At 37.7% G+C, this 23819-nt stretch overlaps 1 protein-coding gene across 10 annotated transcripts in view; it reads left to right on the top strand.

Moving 5' to 3' along the window:
• Iws1 (interacts with SUPT6H, CTD assembly factor 1) overlaps positions 1-17278 on the top strand; it is a 39777-nt gene extending 22499 nt beyond the window's left edge. For 6 of the 10 annotated variants that reach the window (XM_004835958.4, XM_004835957.4, XM_087198528.1 and 3 more), the window contains 8 exons: positions 163-313; positions 3800-3882; positions 5005-5134; positions 5975-6092; positions 8303-8414; positions 8982-9038; positions 11974-12085; positions 16909-17278. In XM_004835958.4, coding sequence (XP_004836015.1) covers positions 163-313; positions 3800-3882; positions 5005-5134; positions 5975-6092; positions 8303-8414; positions 8982-9038; positions 11974-12085; positions 16909-17040 — 895 coding nt within the window. In that variant the 3' untranslated portion in view covers positions 17041-17278. Of the gene's footprint in view, positions 1-162; positions 314-3799; positions 3883-5004; positions 5135-5974; positions 6093-8302; positions 8428-8981; positions 9039-11973; positions 12086-12688; positions 12847-16908 lie in introns of those variants that run through there. The other 4 variants (XM_087198521.1, XR_002398233.2, XR_015446309.1 and 1 more) reach the window with 4 other exon arrangements.
• Positions 17279-23819: the final 6541 nt, after the last annotated feature.

Genomic DNA, 23819 nt, shown 5'->3' with positions numbered 1-23819 from the left:
GGATATAAGGGCTGCAGTAAGCTGTTTTAATAACAGGTTATAAGAACTTGCACTTTTAAAAAGCAGCATCCCGTTGAGTTAGAGTTAAGGAATTTAGTTTTCTTGTGATAAATGTGTGATTAAAAGAACTTGGATGTCACTTAATTTTATGTTACTGCTTAGTATGGACTTCCTGTCGGATTTTGAGATGATGTTGCAGCGGAAAAAAAGCATGAGTGGCAAGCGTAGACGTAATCGTGATGGTGGCACCTTTATTAGTGATGCTGATGATGTCGTTAGCGCCATGATTGTCAAGATGAATGAAGCTGCCGAGGTGAGAGGATTCTCTTCCAGATTCACTTCTTTCTCCCTTAGTAATGGTTGGGTGGTGTTTTTTTAAATGCTTAATCCTTAAACTAGGTTAAAAATAATTTACTTTTTGAGGGCCGGGGATTTAGCTCAGTGGTGCCGCCGCCTGCCTTGCAAGCACAAGGTCCCCAGTTCGATCCCTGGTACAAAAAAAAAAAAAAATTCAGAGCAGTAAATGTTAAAGAATTTTTTTTTTTTTTTGGTACCAGGGATCGAACTGGGGACCTTGTGCTTGCAAGGCAGGCGGCGGCACCACTGAGCTAAATCCCCAGACCTCTGAATTTTTTTGAAAATGGCGTTTTATTGCATCATTTTACTGACTAGAGGAGCAGATTTATAGTCGGTATAAGTATAAAAATAACCAAATTCTTACAAATAATACTTTGCTGCTGCAGTACTGAATAATTAGTGGAGTCTGCAATTAAACATTCTTACAACAGATTTAGCACAATCAGTCAGGGACTAAAGTTTATAAAGAGAAGTTCAGGACAGTGTGAAAACTCTGAAAGTTCACATTTCATCTATATGTTACATTTGACCATAAATCCAGCAATGCAGACATTAACAAAACTCAGAGGAACTCATGAGGAAACAGTCATTTTCATTTGAGAACAGGCTTAATACAGAAAGATGAGAGAGTTGGATCAGCTTCCCAAACAAACTGATTCATTACATCTCTGCCTGTCTCATCATTCCTACCCAAGCTATTTTCTTTCTTTTCTCAAGTCCCTAACAAAGAAAACAGGTTAAAATAGCAAGAACATTAAAACAATAAATGACAATTGATTTGTTGAACTAAAGTATCTCAGTAGCGTTAGATTCTGTCATAGCTGATGTAAATTTTAGCTCATAGAAAAACCTGTGAAATCGGGTTCAGAATGAGGCAGATTCTAAACTGCATCTGTCCCATGAACATTTTCAGAGGACATTTCAAAGGAATCCCTTATTAGATTCAGTGCTAATAATTTTTTATGATGTTTTAATATTCTAAATTTTAAACTTGGAAATAATTTAAATATTTTAGTTATGTTTAGGGAAAAAAATGAAAAGACCAAGTATTAAGTGAAACAAACTTTTTTGGATGAATGGCTTTGCTGGTTTAACTTGTTCTCAGGTTTGACTATTCCACCACCAAGTTCGACAAATCTTTATATATAAAAAGGGTCATAAGATTGTGTCATTAGGGAGGAGGTGATGCTCCATAGCCCTGAGAGTCTTCACTGTGGCACCACCATACTGGCAACCCTGTATGCTGCTGAAAGCAGCCCCAGGTGGCCAAGCCTCCATCACTCTGGCCACAGGTTGCATGTGTTGGACATGAAAAACCTGGAATCTGGAAATGGTGAACTGCTGAGGGGAGACTAGCATCCCAAGGCTGAGAGAGGGATTGGTTGAAACCATCAGGATCTGACTTTGGAGGGACCCAACCTCCCAGGGTCTGCAGTGCAAGTCCATCACTGATACACTGCTCTGCCCTCCATCCCATGTAGTGTGGGGCTGGGGTGGTGGGCACCATGCCATTGTCCTGTCCTGTCTCCTGTGCAGTGACTTGGGCCCAGTTGCAGTATTTTTGGGCTACCTCCATAGCTCCTATCTCCTTGAACTGCATAGGTTGGCTGCAGGAGAGTCAGGAGGAGACTCCCCACTCAACATGTGGGTTTATATCAGGAGGAACTATGGTGTGTGGTTCCTGGTTCTTTCATTTTCCCCAGGGTGGACCTGATTACCCTGAATTTCTAAATGTTTGGGAAGTGAGGACATATATCCACAACCTATCCCTCAGCTCAGTGCTTTTTATATGCTTCCCCACTTTTCCAAACTCATTGGAAAGGAGGATTCCTATGCATATGTAGTTGGGGTTAAGTGGAAGGGGAGTTGTGCTGCCATAATTGTTATTGTCCTCATTCGGTTTCTAGACATTGTTCTAGATGAAATGCTGGTTGACATAAGACATGACTGTTCAAGAAAAGAGTAATACAGTAGGGGGAAAGCCCTATCTATGAGATCTGCAAGCATCTCAGCAGGCAGAAAAGAGCTTTTCTTTTGTAGGGGGAGGAGCAAAAAGTGATGATAGAAGTTGGCTAAATCATCTGAAATAAATTTTAAAGATACAATTGTGTCATTCTCTTGCCTGTTATCAAGAGATCACATCTAATTCATTACATATTAAAAATCTGTCCAAATTGTAAAAATTGTCCAAGTGTTAACTTTAAAAACCAGTTACAATAGCTATAATTCATTAGTAACTAGTACCAGTTCTTTTAGACATACTTGCTGAAGTATTAATGGATTCAATGATCCATGTCTGGGATCTGTTTAAGAACAAGAGCAGAGGGGAAAATAGGTCAAGATCTAGCTAAAGTAAGACTGCCCTATGTGATTACTTGTTTAAATGTACAGGACCAGGTACATTCTATATTTATAGAATTTGACATTTTTCATAACTAAAATATAAAAATTACCCAAGTAACTACCAAAACTCTTATTTGGTAATATAGCATACATGTCTTATATGTGGAAGATTAATTCTTGAAGATGAACTAAAACTTACCAGCTATAATAATTTGTCCTTTGAATGAACTGAAAACTTGATAATTCTGCCAGTATTTGAAATTAAAATTGTACCTCTTGATTTAGAATTTTTGAAGGTAACTACTGTAATAATTTTATGGGTTTGACTAACACAGATAGAAAAAATATGTATATTCATAATACAGACATTCCTCATATAACAACCTATCTGTTTAATGTCTTATAATTGGGCTTATAATTGAGGTGCGCTGTTCAGACTTAGGATCCATTTATTTTTTTGGTGCCATACACCTTGTTTATATAGTACTGTAATTTTTGCCGATTGTACTGTACAGTACTGCAGTTTTATGTTTTGTTACACATTACAGTACTGCATGTAAGAGTTATGCAAGTAAAAGCAAAGTCATCAAGTTGGAGTTTCCTTTGACCATTTCATTGTTCTGAATATTTTAATGTACATGCTATATAGGATTCCTCATTTAGCAACCAAGTCATTTAATGACGTAGATGCAGGGCCATAAGTAGGTTGTTAAATGAAGAATGTCTGTATATTAATATTTAATTATCCTGTCTCATAGGAAAAATTGTAGTTTTTTTCAGAACTGAAGATTGAACCCAGAGCCTTCATACTGATCTGTATCCCACCCGTTGGTGGTGGTGGTGGGTAGTGCTGGTGGTGTTGGTTTTTTGACTTGTTTTGAGACGATCTTACTTAGTTGTGCAGGTGGGCCTTAATCTTGGAATCCTCATGCCTCTGCTCCCAGAGTGCTAGGATTACAAGCATGTTCCACCACATCTGGCAAAAAGTTGCAGTTTCTTTGAGAAACTGCTACACTAAGGTTCAGAATTACAGTGGTAATAATTCATTAGTAACAATTAGTTCTATATTTTAAAAATCTTTTTTGTTTTTTCTGAATAGGAAGACAGACAGTTGAACAATCAAAAAAAGCCAGCTCTGAAAAAATTAACTTTATTGCCTACTGTGGTTATGCATCTTAAGAAGTAAGTATTTTCTTTTCTTTCTTTCTTTCTTTTTTTTTTTTTTTCTGGTACTGGGGATCAAATTTAGGACCTTGTAGTTGCGAGGCAGGCGTGGTGCCACTGAGCTAAACCCCTGGCCCAGTATTTTCTTTTCTTGAAAAAGTTTTTCATTTAATGGTGTAATATTCAAACTATGTACTGGTATTCTAGGGTATTAAATAATGATAGTATCTGTCAGATCACAGAAATACAATAATAAATAAAATTTCCTAAATTACATTTCATTAATTTTTCTTAAACTTTGATGCCTGATAGAAACAAAAAACTGACTTAATGAAAGGAAATCTTGAAAACTACTAATTTTATTCTTCATAGACAGTTTGGGGTCTGGTAAAATTGCTTCTGTTTTCTCAGTGTGATTAAAAACAAGACAAATCTTGGAAGGCAACTTGAAATATATATTATTCAAAACTTGTATGTCCCTATAAATCATGACCATTAATCTTTCTATAATAATGATGCCCTTCTTATTAGGTCCTTGTTAAGAAATTTTTTCATTGGTTTTCTCTTGTTCATTGGCAGTTTTGCTTTCTCTTTGAATAAAGTCACAGCCTGTTTTTGATGGCTGAAATGCATTAGTACATTAATGAGCCCCCAGCATGACTTCAGACAACTGTGACTAACAATTGCTGCTTCAGTCCCAACAGGCAGAACTGTGTGGCTAGGTTTTCTATAAATGTAATCGATTCTGTTGCTTAAAGTGGAATTTAATTACCAACTTGTGTCCTGCAAAGAATAGCACAATTCTGGTTTCTCTGCCTCCTCAAACTGTTTTAAGAATTATTATTCTGATAGAGTGAGCAATGTACCATTCCTATCAGCATTAATCTGTCTTGTGTGATTAGAGTTTATTCTGATTTTGTTTTTAACAAATCATCTTTGCTGGTCAAGTATATATTTTTCTAGAAAATAAAAAATTTTATTCTGCTTTTGAGACCAGAATAGAGGCCCAGTAATATTGAATGTATATTATAGTTTTTTAAGTGATATTTTGAAATATCACTAAACATGTAAGAAAAGTCTGACAGAGAGGCAGTGGAACTAAGGTTCATAGACCTGACTTTTTTATTGTTATTATTGCAGACAGGACCTTAAAGAAACATTTATTGACAGTGGTGTGATGTCTGCTATCAAAGAGTGGCTCTCACCTCTACCAGATAGGAGTTTGCCAGCGCTTAAGATTCGGGAGGAGCTGTTGAAGATTCTGCAAGAGGTTAGCAGCAGATAATCTGATTGTGCTTCATTAATTATCTGATGTGGCTTGTATTTGCTTGACCTCTCTATTTTACTGTGTATTTATGAATTCTTTCTGCCAAAGCCTTCCAAAAAGGGACTGGAAAAAGGAACTACCTAATAAAATGAACATAAAAAGGAAGAGGCCATAAAACTTCTTGTAACTGTAGTGTTGAACAAAAGATTTTGAAGTAGCAATGGTGTCTCTGTGAAGAACAATCCAGTAGTGGACATTTAAGTTCAGAGTCATGTGAACCTGTACGGACTCGAGCTATGCTTCCTTGCATGACTTTGATGCCTTGGGCCAGCTCCTTAACTTGCCAAGGAATTCCTGAGGAATCTATGTGCCAGGCACTGTGCCAGGTGCTTTGTGTATGTATTGCCTCACCTATTCCTCACAATAAACCTGTAAGGTAGACGTATTGTCTCCATTTTACAGATGAGGAAATGAAGACTCAGAAGTTAAATGGCTTGTCCAAGGTCAGATAGCAGGCAGGTGGCTGTGCTTGGGTTCAGTCTTAGGTGTGTTGACTTCTGAGGCCTGTGCCAACTCCTGTATTAAACTGCTACTTGTAAGTATGCTTGGTTCACACTTTCTCACACTGGTCAGTTTTAGTTCAACTTAATGATAATATTAAACTCTCAACTTCTGATGTGAACACAAAGGATCTATGTGTTCAGTATCTATAAATCTTGGAAATGAACTTTTAAAATTTGTTCTGATGTGAATGAACCAGGTCTTAAAGGTCCTTTAGCATAGATTAGCAAAGCTCCCAGCTTCTGAGTGATTAATTTGTGTGTATGTGTTTATGTTCCCCAGCTACCTAGTGTGAGCCAGGAGACCCTGAAGCATAGTGGGATTGGACGAGCAGTGATGTATCTCTATAAACACCCCAAGGAATCAAGGTCCAACAAGGACATGGCAGGGAAATTAATCAGTATGTAAATTTTGCTTTTTGTTTGTTGTTTTTGTCTGTATAGAGAGACATGTATATAAAAGCTAACTGTATTTTTTACCAATATTTATTTTAAATGAGTCAGTTAAGTAGAATAGAAACATTTTAGTAGCTTCTTGTAAATACCAGCTTTTTTTTACACTTAAAATGCTTCTCAGCATACTTAATATGCTCTCCAGTGTTAAATATAGCAAGTAAAAGCATGTATTACCCTTTTTAGGTACACATTTGCCATACATAATGATCACATTCATCATAGGGAATTTGTAGCATGTATTATCTAGTCATGGATCACAAACATGGAGAGGGTAGAATTCAGGCCCTGGAGTTAGCCATACCTGGTTCCAGCATGGGTCCACTACTCCCTTACTGCATATCCTTAGTTAATGATTTACACTCCATGCTTGGTCTCCTCCTTTGTAAAGTTGACATGTGTTTTCTTTGGGTTATTATAAAGATTAGATGAGGGGCAACCCACTTTCCGGTCCACCTTCTGTCTGTCTTGGACAGAAGCTATCTTTCTCTCAATAAATTTGCCTACTCTTAAAAAAAAAAAAAAAAAAAAAAAAGATTAGGTGAGAGTTTAGAAAGCACAATGTCTAGCACATAGTAAGTACTCAAGAAATATTAGCCCTGTTATAGTTACTACCACTGCAGTTATTACTTCTTAATGATCTCCAGAACCTTTTTCATGTTCTTTTTTTTTTTAATGGTACCAGGGATTGAACTCAGGTCCTTGCGCTTGTGCAGCACATGGCAAAACCACTGAGCTAAATCCCCGGCCCTCATGTTCTTAATAGTGAAATCTTAACATAGAAATCCAGAGCCTAACTGAAATACATTTATTCAAGTGCCGTATTATTTCTGAAATCCTTCAGTTTTAAGAATGAAATCTGTATTTGTTTTCATTATCTCGCTCAACTCTTCCCATGCTTCACATTGGAAAGATATTTAAGCTTCTGTATTTGGAAACTGTTAAATTTTTAAGATTATCAAAATGTTGAGAGAAATATAAATTTCTCTTATAAACCAGAGCCAAAATACCATCTTTGGTCTGCAATTTACTGTCTATTGAATGATAAACTTTGGATTGCTTTAAAGCAGTGTTTCTCAGCTCCCCCCAGACTGAGAGAAAGAGTATTCTTTCTAGTATACCTGAGTTACAATAGTGATTCTGAATCCTGGGGTGGAATCAGTGGGACAGTTTTAGAATATAATGTAGACCCCTGAGAATCCCTACCTCTTTTCTTAGTGTGACTATGTCTGTTTTTTGTCTGTAAACGTGCTTTCTGGTTTATATAGTGTATTAATGCAGCAGTAAACTACATTATGTTTCAGACAGACTCATCATTTAGCACCTCTGGACCTTTAGTGAGTGAAGAATATACATGTTGTACTTTTTTTCATGGTTACTGAGCAACTGTATTAGAATTAAGGAAATATAGTCTACACCATACTATTAAAATGTAATTTTTATTATTTATTTTATTTATTTGTTTGTTTGCTTTTTTGAGACAGGGTCTCACTTTGCAGTGAGGCTGGCCTTGAATTCTGTGTAGCCCCAGCTGGCCTCAAACTCATAACAATCCTCCTGCCTCAGCCTCCCAAGTGCTAGGATTACAGGTATATGCTACCACACCTGGCTTAGAAATGTAATTTTTAAAGATTTAGACCATTTTGACAAGTGATAGGGAGGCTGTTTTTGGTTAGGATAAGAAAGTAGAAGAATTTAAATATTTCCTGTTTTCAGCAGAGTAAGCCTAGAAATTAAGCTGCTTTTTAGAAATACTTTTTAAAAAGAAAATTAGATTTTTTTGAAGTATCATCCCAGCTCATTTATGACTGTCAAAGCAGGTCAGATGTTTCTTTCTTTACATCTCTGGTGATTACTGATTGAATTGGTCTTTTTTCACTATTTTCCTGAGTTATCTAGGGTTTGTTACCATACTGATATTATGCTGTGTTTATCCTGTGAATGGTCCTGAAATAATAGCATTATTAAGAAGAGCATATGTTAAGGATCTAGAGCAATGGTGGCAAACCTACAGTATGTGTGCTGTAGCAGGCTGTTTGTATCATTGAAAGCTCTAAAAGGTTCACCATCACTGTACAAGGGTGTGATTATTTAAAAGCCTAGCAGGAGAAAATTCTGTTTTGTGGACTAAGTAATTGATTTTTTTTTCTTGTTACAGATGAGTGGTCTCGGCCTATATTTGGTCTTACCTCAAACTACAAAGGAATGACAAGAGAAGAAAGGGAGCAGAGAGATCTAGAACAAATGCCTCAACGACGACGACTGAGCAGGTATGAAGGACAGGTATGAGTAAGTGGGGTAATATCATTACCTGTGTTGGGGAGAGGAGATCATAGGATCTTGGGATCATCTGCAAGCTGATAGAATTTTGTCTTTCCTCTTATTTGTTATGTCTGAGAAGAAAGCAGTTTATAATATCCTTTTAGTTAAATATGGTAGTGTATGGTAAGGGTCTTCCCCCCATACCAAGACCTTTCTGGGTAAATTTGTTCCTATGGGCCCTCTTTCATGGTTCTGGGGAATGTGTTGATCCAGCCACTTGCACAAAATTACTTTCCTAGTCCATTTCCAAAATCCTGGGAGAAAATGAAGTTACTATTCTGTTTGGGTGAATATACTGGACACAGTTGCATCCAAGAGGATGGTCACATACGGAGTTGCCTCACACAGCATGAAACCTGTTAGGCAAATGAACAGTACTTCTAAATGACTAGAAGTTATTTTCCCTGATCCAGTATAAAGGAACTAATTATGGTCAAACTGATATTCTGGTTTGTTCTTTGCTTAGTTAAAAGGGTCTAAAGGTTCTCAGTAATCTCACTTTACTCTTTTCCTAGCACTGGTGGCCAGACACCCCGAAGAGACCTAGAAAAGGTGCTAACAGGAGAGGAGAAGTAAGGTTTTTGTATTAATTTTTCTTACTAGAGTGTATAGAGGATTTCTGTTTGCTACCTTAAGAAAAATAGTACTTTGGAAAATTAACAGTTCATTCATTAAATTTTTGTTGCTGTTTTAAGGTGCTAGTCTTCTTAAGTTTTCTGAATACAAAAGCAGACAGCCCATGCTCTCAGGTGTAAGTGTAGAGAGGGATAATGGGCTAGGACATGGGGTCAGTGAACAAGGTTTGGTCTCAGAGTGGCAAGTAGATGGAAGTGAGTGAGCAGCAGTGTGGGGTCGGGAGTGGTGCAAAACAAAATTGGAGAGACTGATGTGGCTTAGTGAGGGATAAAATCAAGATGAGGCATTTTCACTTCTCTTTGTGATGCCATAGAACACTTTTAAGCCTAGATATAAAGCCACCAGGTTTAATTTGGAATGCTGATGTCCAGAGCATTGTATAGGAAGGGCTAAGGCCAATGTAACTGGATGCTGTGAAACAAATCAACAGAACCAGGAAGAAGAGTTGGTAGAACTAACATTTGTTCTGGGAGAATGGCTACATAAGAGTCATAAATCCTCAGCTGCAGTGTCATCTTGCTATCAAGGACACCACAGTTTCACCGACCATTGAGGCCTCAACTGTGATGCTGGCATAGGGAATTCTGCTTCTACATGGCAGCCGAAGGCTCATGTAGCAAGTCACGCAGGCCTAGGAAAGACTCACAGTTTAATCAAGAGCTAATTGATAAGCCAATTCAATAATACTTTATAGCCTGCTCAGCACAGTTTCAGCTGATCCCTAATACTGATGTGTGAAACTATTTCACCTGTAAGAACATCTTCTGGAGTTGAGATTCTTGTAGAACAATCACATCTACACATTGTGTAAAACATAATGTGTTCACTCCAAAACAGTGCCCCAAAGAAGATATTAAGATATCAAATTTATATCAAAATTTTTTGTATGTGACATGTTTTATTAGGAACACATTTTGATGTATTTTGCAAAAGGAAAAAAAATTATTATGATTAGATATTAAACCAGTAACTGGCCCATAGCATCTGACTGAAAATTCTGAAACTTATTTTCCATTATTGTGAAAGCGTGTTGATAGCTACATTTTTCTTGCTGTTATTAGAAAATAGTCACACTGTTAAACCAAGTCAACAGAGACATGTAGGAGCAGAAGGTTGGGAGGACATGGCAGCAGCAACACTACCAGAGCTGGTAACCTAGTAGGGGAGAATTTGGCTAGAATTGAAGGCTCCAACCAAAATTTTAAGCCACATACTGAGACAGTGATAATTACCATTCATTAAAATTAAAGAAGGGACAAATTTGTGGTCATTGGTGAGTATCATTTCAAGCTATTAAATATGAGGTGCCTAATGAAGAACTTCTATATCATAGGTCTAGAAATTGGGATTTGGGCTAGAGACATGTATTTGATTGTTATCATCAGAAAAATTGTTGAATTAAGAGAGGGTAGAGAGGGCCGGGGATTTAGCTCAGTAGCACCACAATTGCCTCACAAGCAAAAGTTCTGAGTTCAATTCCTGGTACCGCAAAAAAAAGGAAAGAGTGTAGAGAAAGAAAGAAATTAAGCTGGGCTGAAGAGGTAGCTCAGTAGTAGAGCACTTGCCTGGCATGTGCAAAGCCCTGGGTTCAATCCCTAGTATTGCAGAAAAGAAAAGAAATGAATCAACTTTGGAAAGCAAAGTGACTAGTGGAGAGAGAGAATGTGCTCACGCATGTTAGAGCAATGCCAGAAGAGGATTGAGGGTGCATGTGAGGTGGGCAGTGGTAAAGCAGGGCACAGAATCCAGGTACAGAAGAGTGCTGGGAGTATTGGCAGTCAGCATCCACATTGCAAGAGGAGGGTGGGAGATGAGCTAGAAAAAGCAAAGTGCAAACATGTTTATAGATAAGTTTTGGTGTTGAGACAGTGGTTTCAAGGAGCAAAGAAGAGTTGAGAATTTTCGCTGGCTAGTCAGATATATGGAAAATTATAGAAAGCTTAATGTTAAAACATGGGGCAAACTAGAGCTGGATACAGTGACACATGCCTGAGATCTCAGCAACTCGAGGTTAGGCAGGAGGATTGCAAATTGAAGACCACCTTGGGCAACTTAATGAAACCTTGTTTCAAAATACAGTGTAAAAGGCAAGTGGTAGAGTGCTTGCTTATTTAACATGTGTGATGCCTTAGGTTCAATCCCTAGTACTACACAAAAAAACTATAAAGAGTGGAGAATGGAGGGCAAACCATACAAGGGAATAGAAACAATTTAGAGAGTCTATCCTTGTCTCCTCACTCACAAGATACACCACTTTCCATTCACCACTAGAGGAAGTTACCCAAAAGTGGAGTGCCCAGCCATCTACACAGGGGCTTTTTTTTTTTTTTTGGTACTGGGGATTAAACTTGGGACCTTGCACTTGCAAGGCAGGCGGTGGAACCACTGGGCCTCCCCAGCCCTCTTGGCTCTTTTTCTTAAAGCAAAACATTTCTTAGTACATTTTAGATATGTGTAATCATAACATTCATCATAGGGTCTTGGGGCTCATTTTGACTACATGATTTTTCACCTCACAAGTGAACTCCTGAGTAACTCCACGAGACCTGTGAACTTAGGATTCAGAGTCCTGCTGGAGGACCAGTCTTGGAAGGAGAGGATATGATGATATCCATCCTACAGAGAGCAAAGAAGATTCCTGTGAATGCAGAGGAACTTGGCTTTGGGAGATTCACACAGGACAGCAGTGTATCTGATAACACACTTAACTTAGAGGGCAGGAGCATAAGGCAGTGACTTTGGGAGGGCAGAGGACAGTTTTGAAGCATTGCAGCTGGATAGTGTAGGACTGGGAGCAGGAGGTTGGCTTCTGGGCTCCACAGTGGCTGACTGCACTGCAATCAGCATGCTTTTCCTTTTCCTTTTTCTCAGAGCTCTTAGGCCTGGAGATCCTGGATTCTGTGCCCGAGCAAGGGTCCCAATGCCTTCAAATAAGGACTATGTTGTCAGGCCCAAGTGGAATGTGGAAATGGAGTCATCTCGGGTAAGCAAGCAGAGGAGGAGCAGGGTGGACTTCAGATGCATATTACCATTTAATATTTTTTCTTTGTGTTTAAGAATCCTTACATCTCTTAAGGTTTATCTCATTTATAAACATCTGTTTATTGACCTTTTATGTAGCCAAATCACAGGTCAAACAATCAAGATAGGGAAAAGTATTACCCAAGATTAAAGTTCATTGCTGATAAGCTTTTCTTCACTTAAACCAGTATCATGTGACCAGAAGTTTCTCCCTATTAATCCCTTTATTTCAAAGGAATTTTTTTTTTCTAGTACTGGGGATCAAACTCAGGACCTTGCCCTTGCAAGATAGGCACGGTGCCACTGAGCTAAATCCCTAGCCCCTATTTCAAGGGAATTTTGAAGCCTAGAGTGTTCTGGTGCAGTGATGTTTGTTGTTAAGAACAACGTAAGTACCAGTTTTCATGCTTCCACAGAGTCCCCCCTCCCTTTCTCTTCCAGCTGTTTAAGCAATTCTGTTGTGAAATTGTTAGGTTAGACACTTCCTCTGTCATCATTGTAGACATTTCTCAAACACCGCTTCTTGGTAATCTTTCTTATTCTCTAATTAAACCACTCTTTCTAGCCTGGTATTCTTAAAAAAGGCTTAAGCCGATTGGAAAAGCATAAACGGCGATTTGCAGAACAGAAACGGCTCAGCAAAGTGCACCGTGCTGTCAAGTTCAGTATTGAAGGCAACAGGATGCCCTTGTAGGCCTGGCCCTCCCAGAGTGTATCTGAGAGGTATCCTCAAGGAAGCATGGGTGCATGGGCTTGCATTGTCAGCAGAGTGAAGGCAGGTGCGCATGTGCTTTCTTAACCAGAAAGGCCTCTCTGTGTTAGTTTCTGAAGTAGTGACCCTGACAGGCCCCTTGAGACAGGCGTGGCCTCTCTGATATTTAGAAGTTATCATGGAAGTTCCTTCCTTTGGCAGTGCCCTAGAGACTAATAGGCCATTACTTCCCTGGTAGGCATTTTGTTCTTCCTGTCCAGTACCTGTTTTTTTATAAAAAAGACTTCTGTCAGGGCCAAGCATCATAGTAGTCTGCATACAGGCATATAAACTGGCTGGTGGCTTCTTGGTAGAAGGGAGAGTTTCCAGTTGTCAGTGGCTCAGTAACATGCAATTGAGAACTCATGATACAAAGCTCATTCAGTACATGGTCAGAAGTGACTTGAGAAGATTCATAAGCCGTACCCCTTGACCCTGTGTGCTCTGAGATTCATGGCAGCACCTTTGCTGCAGTGTACAGAGTTTATGCATGTTGCCTGCCTTTTGTGCTTCTCTGACCTCTGCTTTGGCAATTATTTGCACAGGCTCCACTTACCTTCCTTCCAGTTAACTACGCTGTCAAGCAACTGTCAAGACAGAGCCTGCTTTCTTACTTACTGAGAATAAATAAGGATAGAGGAGGATTACTTCTGTGCCAAGGACTTCTTCCTCTGTAGTACTTCTTTTTTTAAAAAACTGATACCATCTATATGTCCTTTGGTATCCTCTCTCCATTTCTTTTTTTAACTTCTCCTTTTTTCTTGCTATCTCTTAACCTCTTTCTAAACTCCATTTGTATTATTTTCTTGCCCAATACTTTTCTTAGAATTGGAAACTTCTGTGTTTCCCCCAAAATAAGACTAGGTCTTATATTAATTTTTGCTCTAAAAGATGCAGTAGGACTTATTTTCAGGGGATATCTTATTTTTTCATGTACAACAATTACATTTATTCATTTATTCGTGTATAAAAATCTATAGTCGTGTCATCTTCTGGAGCATCATCATAACTCTGCAAACCCTGAGTTCTAGCCAGAACTTTTTGCAACTCCATTTCCCCTAGAACCATTGGCCCCAACCTCTCACATCCAGCAGTAGAGCTCTCCTTAAATGAGTACTTCTTGTCCATGTAGCCTACTCGTAGTGGATTATTATAACACATGACATACTGAATTATGAAGATTCACATTACACACAGGCACATCCGTTTGTTACCAAGTGCACACGTCATTCATGCATTGGTCGGATTGGTCACTTGGTGAGTCTCGAGTTCATCTTAATTATGATTTATATTTATTTTAAAATTTAATGTTAGTCATATGAAATCCATATTATTTTATAATTCAGTACATCATCATGTGTTGCAGTGCGCATATGAAATGCATCAATCTGGCTGACAGTCTTAACTGGGGCTTATTTTTGAGGAAAATTCATGCTAGGGTTTATTTTCTGGTTAGGACTTATTTTCAGGGAAATACAGTATAGTATGACCAAGAAAGCATAATAGGAGCTCAATGGCCAGTCTTTGGAAGCAGTCCTGTTCCCCGGGGCTGTATGCCTATCTGCCGCTGCTGCTGGTCCTGGTCTCACCACCCTGGGGTAGGTGCAGAAGAGTGGCCTGACCTCCAGTTAGAAGCTCTCAGCACACCACAGTCATAATGTGCTGGTTTTTATTGGGGCTGTAGTTTGGCCTTGGAGCTCTATCCAGTCATATTTTGATCTAGGGGTATGGCTCAGTGGTAGAGTGCTTGCCTAGCGTGCTCAAGGCCCTGGATTCAATCCCTGCCAAAGTAAGAAATCAGGTGTGGTGCTGCACGCCTGTAATCCCAGCATTTGAGAGGCTGAGGCAGGGGGATTGCTGTGAGTTTAAGGCCAGCCTGGGCTACATAGTGAGTTCAAGGCCAGCCTGCATTACACAGTAAGGCCCTGTCTCAGAAAGAAGGAAAAGAGCTAATGTTTTAGGGGCTGATGATCTGATATTACCTTCTTTCTTACTGTCCTTAAACTACCTGACACTATTTCCCTCTTCAGGAAGGTTTCTTGCATATTCTCTTAATGCTTACATTGTATAGACACTAATGAGTATTACTAGAAATCATATTGTCCATGAAGAAAACTGGAGTGATAAATAGCTTTCAAATGAAACCTTTTGTTTTAAACATTTTTAGTTTTAATTGTGAAACTGTGAATTAACCTCCATTCCCAAAGCTCTGCTCTTCCACTAAGTCACCACTGTTAACAATTTAATGTTTTAAATGTATTTCCAGTTATACCTGAAACTTAACTTTTATACTTGTGGAAAAATTTGAGATGGTTAAAAAAAGAAATCATCTATGGTCTCAACATTCAAACCAGTTTGATAGATTTGCTGCCCTTTTTTCTTTTGATACTTCATATAATTGAAATTGTACTACTATAATTTTGGTCATTTCACTTTTTTGTTTTTTGGGTTTTTTTCGTTTCATTTTTATTTTTTGAGACTGGGTCTCACTCTAATTCAGGCTGGCCTTGAACTCACTTTGTAGCCTAGGCTAGTCTCAAGCACACAGCGATCCCTCTGCCTCAGCCTCCTGAGTGCTGGGAGTACAGGTATGCTCCACCATGCCCAGCTGGTCATTTCACCTGTTAAGCCACCCGTAGAGTATTTTTAATGGCTACATAATACTCTATGTGACCTTTGCATGAATATGTAATAATTTAGTCTTTCCTCTGGTTTCTGATTTTTCACTGTTTATTAAGTAAGGCAGTAACATGTACTACACTGTCTCTTGTATGTTTGTCAAGTTTGTGGAGTGCTTTTTAAAATTAACAATAAATGGCAGAAGCAATCCATGCTTTTGTATAAACTTCTTAAAAATACAAAAAGCACAAAATTAATGCTACCTGAAATCTTGCCACAACTTAATATTAGCATTTTGGATTATTCCTTTCTGCTCCTTTTTATATGCATGCAAAAATATTATTACTGTTTTTTTGTTCTTTTGTTTTTTTTCTGAGGAGTAATGTGATCATATTCATATGCCTTATTGGATTTTTACTCAACATAGTAGAATTCCATTTGACTGAATGTGATTTAATACTCTGTTGTCATACAATCATACCATAATTTTTTAAAGCAAACTCTCCTTGCTAGTCCTTTAAGTTCCTTTTTTTTTTCACTGATAAAACTGTATATATCACATACTTTTGGTGTCCTGAAGAAGTGTGATATAGAATTGATGAATTAGGAGGGGAGATTAGAACTATGTTAGGTACTGTGGGGATCTGTGTGTTTTCAGGCATGGAACAACTAAGCATCAGCAGGAGTAGATTGACCCCTCCTAAGTGTGTCCCTGATGCTGGGCCTGAACAGATCTGTCAGGTCTCAGAGTTTGGAGGGAGGATCCAGGAGTGGGAAAGAGAAGGCCAGCCTAGTGTGTGGAGCTGCTTGGTGCTGGGTGGTTGTCAGAGATCTGAGCAGCTGAGCTTTCTGAGTGGACTGATTCTAAGTACTAAAATTAGAGCACATTAACCAAAAAGAGGTCAGATATTCAGGACAGCCCAGGAAATCTGAGGAATAGTGTGATGGTGGCATAGCTCTTTCTCATGTGACAATGAATTTTTATGCCAACTCATAATACTTAGTGCCACGTGTTGAGATTGATATAATATTTAGAATTAGGGTTTTTTTATGCTGCACTGTTTGAAAATGTCAGGTGGCCATCCCCCCCACATTACTCTTTGACAGGGAGAAAGTTAGATGTAATGCAAATGATGGATCTGGGAGGATTTGTAGTCAAAATATTTCCCCTTCTCTCCTCTAGATTCCCATGGACTGGAAATAAGGCATAGGGAACAACCAAACTTGTCTTTGGAAATTTAATGTGTTTCTAACACTGCTGTGTGTACTTGTTCTGTTCTTCAAGTCACGAAAGCATATTCTGATTATTCTAGAGCTAAGAACTCTCTGACTGCTAACCTTCAATAAAAGATGAAAGACAAAACTGGATTTACATATTTTAATAATTTGCTCTTTAATTTCTCCCCCACTCTTAGTTTCAGGCAACTTCCAAGAAAGGTATCAGTCGACTGGATAAGCAGATGAGAAAATTCACAGATATCAGGAAAAAAAGCAGATCTGCACACGCAGTGAAAATCAGCATCGAGGGCAATAAAATGCCGTTGTGACCTTGCCTGGGATATGTCCCTATCTCTGCTCTAAGAGATGCACAATGGACTCTTTGGAGAAAGAAGATATTTTAAAATTTTTTTTTAGTATGTCTGTAAATGGTTCAGCTTGTATCACATGTTGTCATAGGACTCACATTTCTCTTAGTTGTATTTAAAACTGTTGTGTACTTTGTACAGAAAAATAGTAGTTGTCCCTCTATAAGCTTTACACAATAAAATTTCATTCTGGTTTGGAGGGCCGTCTATTCATTGTCTTACAGAATGCATTCTTGCTGGAGCCAGAGATTGGTTTTTGGTGAGTAAAAAATATCTCATACTGACTGGCATAATAAGGAATTTGTTTGGTTTTTGTCCCTGGTTTCTGACAAGAAAGGTGATAAACCCTTGGGTCCCTTGGTTTTCCTAAATGATGTGTGTCTTTGTTATGCTGATAAGAGCAACTCAGGGCTGGTCCCTAGGTAGCTTTAGATTGAAGAATGGTCACCATAAAGATCTTTAACCAAGTCAGATTGTAGAGGTCCATTCATGGGGCTTTTGTTTTTGTTTTTGCCTTTGTAGTGCAACCTCAATTAAGAGCTTTGATTACAGACTTTCTGTATACAGACGTTCCAGGCCATTATATAGATGGTCTGAATTCTGTGACTGATTTTAGCAAATTCTTGAATGAAGAGACTCATGGGTACCCCAGATTTGTAATCAGTCAGAACTATTGATGGCATGGAGACCTCACTTGGAGCTAACATCTGAACTGGAGGGAGTCTTATGAAGGGAGGGCTATGCCTTAAATTTGTGCAGCCCAGTACTAACCCCGGGCATTTAGTATCAGCTGAATTGCAGTATCCCAGTTGGAGTTGAAATACAATACCAACAAAATCTATGTGTTTCTCTTGTTAGGAAATAGTTTATTTTAATACATTTTAATTTCTCTCCAGGAATAGGTTAAATACTGCCTTAGAGGGATATGGTGGTACACACCAGTAATTCCAGCACTCAGGAGGCTGAGGCAGGAGGATTGGGAATTTGAGGCCAGCTTGGACTACATAGATGCCGCCTTCCAAAAAAGAGAGAATGTCTTAGAAGTATGGATGTGGCTGGGTGTGGCAGTGCACACCTGTAATTCCAGCACTCAGGCTAAAGCAGGAGGTTCACACAAATTTGAGTCCAGGCTGGGCTGCATAGTGAGTTCAAGACCAGCTTACATTACATAACAAGACCCTGTCTTGAAAAAAACCCTAGAAACATGGATATAATTGAAAATACACCAATTGCTTATGAAAGTTGGGCAGTTACAGAAGAGGGAGAAATTACAGTTTAAAGTTGTGTTTCTTACTGCTTTATTTTTGTGATATTTTAAATTGTTAGTCTGCAAGATTTATGAGAACTCTGATGGGTCAAGATGAGTAAGCCCAAGAAAACTTAATCAGTAACCATTTAAATTATAGAAATCCTACTCTGATACAAATTGGGAACACATGAGAATATTACTGGCCATGAAGACCTTTCAGAAAGCTAATGCACAAAAACTTTTACTGAAAGGACCTCTCAATGTTTTTACACTTAACTTTCAACAAACTCAGATTCACAAATGGGACGTACAAAGCAAGTATGCAAAGGCAGTCAACGGTAATGCTGACCACTAGGTGGAGACAAAAATCTAAACTACTTTTGGCAGTTTTATTTACCATCAAAAATACTTGAGCGCAAAAAAATGCACATCTAGTGAAACCTTACAGATGCTTACCATTATAAACAAAAAAGACAAGTTTTTCAGGAATATTTTAAAGATACCAACATTTTGGCCTTTAGTAGGGCAAGTTCCAGTTATCTGAAAATACCACTTAATGACATCAGGGCAAGTGATGGCATCAGGTAATAAAGTGATGATCATACTTGGGAAATTCATTCTCTTCTACTGGTTTTGGAAGGGGAAATTGCTAGTTCCTGCCTACATCATCCTGAGTACTGTACATGATTTATTTGGGGAAGTATGAAGCTTGGCCTACCAGAATAATTTTTCTAAAAAATAATTTGGAGATATTTCCAATTTATAGTACTTTGAGAATGGTAAGATTAACTCCCGTATTCAAGTTCTGGTATTTACCATTTTGCCACATTTATGTCATCTTACATAAGCATATTGTTGGTTTGCAAATCCATTTCTCTCAAGAACATGGATTTTAGTTTGTCCAAGAATTAGTGTTACTAACTTTAATCACTTGGATAGAATAATACAGTCACTTTTTGAGGGGAGGAAGTTGAGACAGGTTATCGCTATGTAGTTTAGGCTGGCCTCAAGCTTGATGCAATCCTGCCTCAGCCTCCTGAGTACTAGGATTATAGGGTGTACCGCCTTGCTGGGCAAATCACTTTTATTTTTCTATTTTTTTTGGTAAAATATTTTTAATTGTGTAAAAAGTTACATAAAGTTTACCATTTCAACCATTTTTAGATGTAGTTAGTGGTATTTGAGTGCATCCACATTGTTATGCAGCTATCAGTACTATCCATCTCCAGAAATCTTTTCGTCTTGCAAAACATAGCTTACCTTAAACAAGTCCCTGTTTTCTCTTCCAGTTGTCGACAACCATACTTTCCATCGCTGTGATTTTGACTATTCTAGGTAGCAACTTCTTTCTATATTCTGGTATTAATGTTTTAGATATATTATTTGCGAATCATTTTTTCTATCCTAGGTTGCCTTTCAGTTTGTTGAGTGTGTCCTTTGATACATGAATAATTATAATTTTCATATAGTTTATCTGTTTCATTTATTGCTTGTGCTTTTTTGATGTCATCTGAAAATCATTGCCAAATTGAGGGTTATAAAGCTTTTGCCCTATGTTTTCTAGAATTTGTAGCTTTAGCTCTTATATTTAGGTATTTGATCCATTTTGAGATAAGACTCCAGTTTCATTCTTTGAATGTGGATATACAATTTTCCCAACACCATTTGTTAAAAAAGAGTATCCTTTTCCCAGTGAGTACTCTTGATACCATTCCTAGAATCATTTCATCACATATGAGGATTTATTTTTGTAGTTTTTTCTGTTCAGTTGCTCTGTCTTTCTCCCCAAGATAACCCTGTTTTGCTTACTGTAGCTTTGCATTCAGGAAATGTGAGTCCTCTTACCTTTTTTTTTTTGGTACCAGGGATCAGACTCGGGACCTTGCGCTTGTGAGGCAGGCACCGGAACCACTGAGCTAAACCCCCAGCCCTACCTTTTTTTCTTAAGATTTGTTTGGCTGCTTGAGGTTCCTCACGGTTTCATATGAACATTAGGATAAATTTTTCTGTTTCTGCAGTAAACGTTGTTGGGATTTTGATAAGGATTCCATTGAATCTGTAGATCATTTCAGGTAGTAGCAACATCCTTATAATATTAAGTCTTCTAGTACATAAGCACAGTATCTTTCCGTTTATTTTATTTTGGGGTGGGGGCTCATCTGGGATTTTCCATTTATTTTAAATTATTTTTAATTTCAGCACCATTTTCAGTATACAAGTCTTCTGCATCCTTGGTTAAGTTTACTCCAAATTATTTTTTTATGCTATTGTAAGTTATTTTCTTAATTTCCTTTAGAATTGTTCATTGTTTGCATATACAAATGCAACTGATTTTTGTGTTGATTTCTCATCCTACAGCTGTGCTGAATTTATTAGTTCTAACAGTTGGTTTTGTTGTTTTGGAGGGTGTTTTGTTTGTTTTGTGGAATCTTTGGGCATTTCTTCATTTAATATGTCATCTGTACATAATTTTACTTTTCTATTTGGATATCTTTTATTTATTTTTCTTGCCTAGTTGATTTGGCTGAGATTTCCAATACTATGTTGAATATATGATGGTGAAAGTGGGCACCCTTGTTTTATTTCCGATGTTAGAGAACCAGTTTTCAGTCTTTTATCACTGTGGGATTTTCATAGATGCCCTTTATTATGCTGACTTTTCTCCTGTTCCTAATTTATTGAAGTGTTTTTATAAGAAATTTGGGCTTGTCAAATGTTTTTTTTCTGCACCCAGATGATCATAGATTTTTTCCTTCCTTCTGTTAATGTGGTATATTACACTGATTTTTGTTATGTTGAATCATCTTTGCATTCTGGAAGTAAACCCTTCTTGGCCATGGTATATAATCCTTTTAATGTACTGCTGAATTTTGTTTGCTAGTATTTTGTTGAGAAGTTTTGGAAAAATATTCATCAAGAATATTGGTCTGTAGTTTTCTTGTAGGGTATGTCTGGTTTTGGTATCACAATAATCCTGCCCTTAGTTTGGAAGTACTCTCTCAAATCTCTTGGAATAATTTGAGGAGGACTGGTGTTCCTTCTTTAAATGTTTGGTAGACTTCACCAGTAAAGCCATCTGGTCCTGAACTTTTCTTTGTTGGGAGGTTTTTGGTAACTGATCCCATCTCCGTACTAGTTACAGATCTACTCAGATTTACACTTCTAAATGACTCAGAGTTGGTAGGTTGTGCATAGGACTTTGTTCATTTTATCTGTTACCCAATTTGATGATATATAGATGGTCACAGTACTCTATACTCTTTTATTTCTGTACAATTGATCATAATGTCTCCTTTTTCTTTTTTCTTTTTTTTTTTTAATTTTGGTTTTTTAAGACAGGGTCTCACTGTGTCATTCAGGCTGGTTTTGAAGTCACTATGTAGCCCAGGCTGGCCTTGAACTCATGGCAATTCTGCCTCAGCCTCTCGAGCCCTGGGATTATAGGAGTGCCTGGCTCCTTTTTATTCTAATTTTTATTTCCCTCTCTTGCTTAACCTAAAGGTTTGTCAATTTTGCTGATATTTTTGAAGAACCAACTCTTGGTTTTCCTTGTGTTTTTCTTTTTTCTAGTCTATTTATCTCTGCTCTGATCTTCACCATTTTTTTCCTGGTATTTGCTTTGTGTTTAGTTTGTTCTTTTTCTAATTCCTTAAGGTATAAAATTAGGTTCTTAATTTGAAATTTTTTTCTTTCAAATTTTTATTTTTTTAGTACACATTTATAATACATAGTAATTACATTCATCCTGGGAAATTTGTACATGTATATAACATCTTAATTCTTTTTATGTCTCGTTTCCCTTCCCTCTATCCTTCCAGATTGGTCCCTTCCCATTTGCAAGAGATGTGTCTCACTGTTTCCTCCATTTGTCTTGGCTTTGGGTTTCTCATATAAGATAAACTGTGTGATATGTATGTCTGGTTTGTTTCACTTAACATGGTCTCAAGGTCTATCCATTTACCTACAAATGGTCAAAGTTACTCTTTAAAGCAGAGTACTACTCCATTGTGTATAAACACATTTTCTTTACTTATTCATCTATTGATAGACATATAGGCTGCTTCCAAGATTTAGCTTTTAGGAGTTATATTGCTATACACATGGATATGTGTGCATCATTTTAATATGACATGTTTAACTTTTTCAGGAAGATACCTAGAAGAGGAACAGCTAGATTGAAAGGAATTTCTAGTTTAAATTTTTTGAAGAATCTCCATACTGATAGCTGTAGTGGTTGTACTACTTACATTCACAGCAACAATGTAGAAAAGCTCCTTTTTCCCAGAAGCCTTACCAGGATTTGTTATTATTTGATTTCTTGATGATAGCCATTCTTTCTGGAGTGATATGGAATCTCAGCATTGTTTTAATTTGCATTTCTCTAATGGCCAGAGATGTTGAACATTTTTTCATGTATTTACTGGCCATTTGTACTGAGCAGTATCTATTCATTTCAGGTGCCCATTTTTTTAAATTAGGTCTTTTATTTTGGGAGGTCTAATTTTTTTAGTTCATTCTATGTTCTAGATATTAGGCTTCTGTCCAAGGAGTAGCTGGAGTAGCTGGCAGGTTTTTATTATTATTATTATTATCATTATCATTATTGTTCTGTCAGTTGTCTCTTCACTTGATTGTTTTCTTTGCTGCACAGCTTTTTTATTTGGTGCACTCCCATTTGTTGACTTCTTGATGATTTTGGTCCACTTAAGGTTATGTTCAGAAAGTCCTTGCCTGTACCTTCAAGAATTGTACAATTTTTATCTTCCAGAAGATCATTTCTGTTTTAACATTTAGTTCTTTTATCTGTTCTTATTCTAGTTTAGTACATGGAGAGATACAGGTCTAAATTCATTCTTCTGCATGTGGATAGCCACTTTTCCTAACACCATTTATTAAAAGACTATCTTTCCTCCAGTGTATGGTTTTGGCCCCTTTGTCAAAGATCAGATGATTGAATGTGCCTGAGGTGGTTTCTGCATCCTCTGTTCTGTTCCATTGATCCACATATCTGTTTTTCTGCCAGTACAATGCTGTTTTTATCACTGTAGCTTTGTAATGTAACTTTAAATCTGGGGTTGTTGATACCTCATGCTTTGCTCTTGTTGTCCATGGTTGCTTTTGCCATTCTGCATGTCTTCTGGTTCCATATGAATTTAGGATTGTTTTCTCTAGTTCTTGGAGGAATGCCATTGATACTTTGATTTAGATATCTTGAGTCTGTATATCAGTTATGGAAATATGGCTGTTTTGACAAAATTGGTTCTGCTTATCAAGGAACAGAGGACATCTTTCCATTTTTCTCACGTCCTCTTTAATCTCCTTTTTCTGAGTATTGTAGTTTACCTTATAGAACTCTTTCAGCTCCTTCTTTTCCTAATTTGTCTTTCAGTGGTTTTATTGGTGTATAAGAACACTATTGATAACTGGGCATGGTTGCACACCCCTGTAATCCCAGCACTGGAGAAGCTGAGGCAGGAGGATCCCAGCTAGT

The sequence above is a fragment of the Heterocephalus glaber genome, unplaced genomic scaffold (genome assembly GCF_053883595.1).
Source record: "Heterocephalus glaber isolate CG9 unplaced genomic scaffold, H.glaber_assembly_v1.0 deba00000347, whole genome shotgun sequence".
Classification (NCBI taxonomy): domain Eukaryota; kingdom Metazoa; phylum Chordata; class Mammalia; order Rodentia; family Bathyergidae; genus Heterocephalus; species Heterocephalus glaber.
This window is presented reverse-complemented; position numbering and strand designations above follow the sequence as displayed.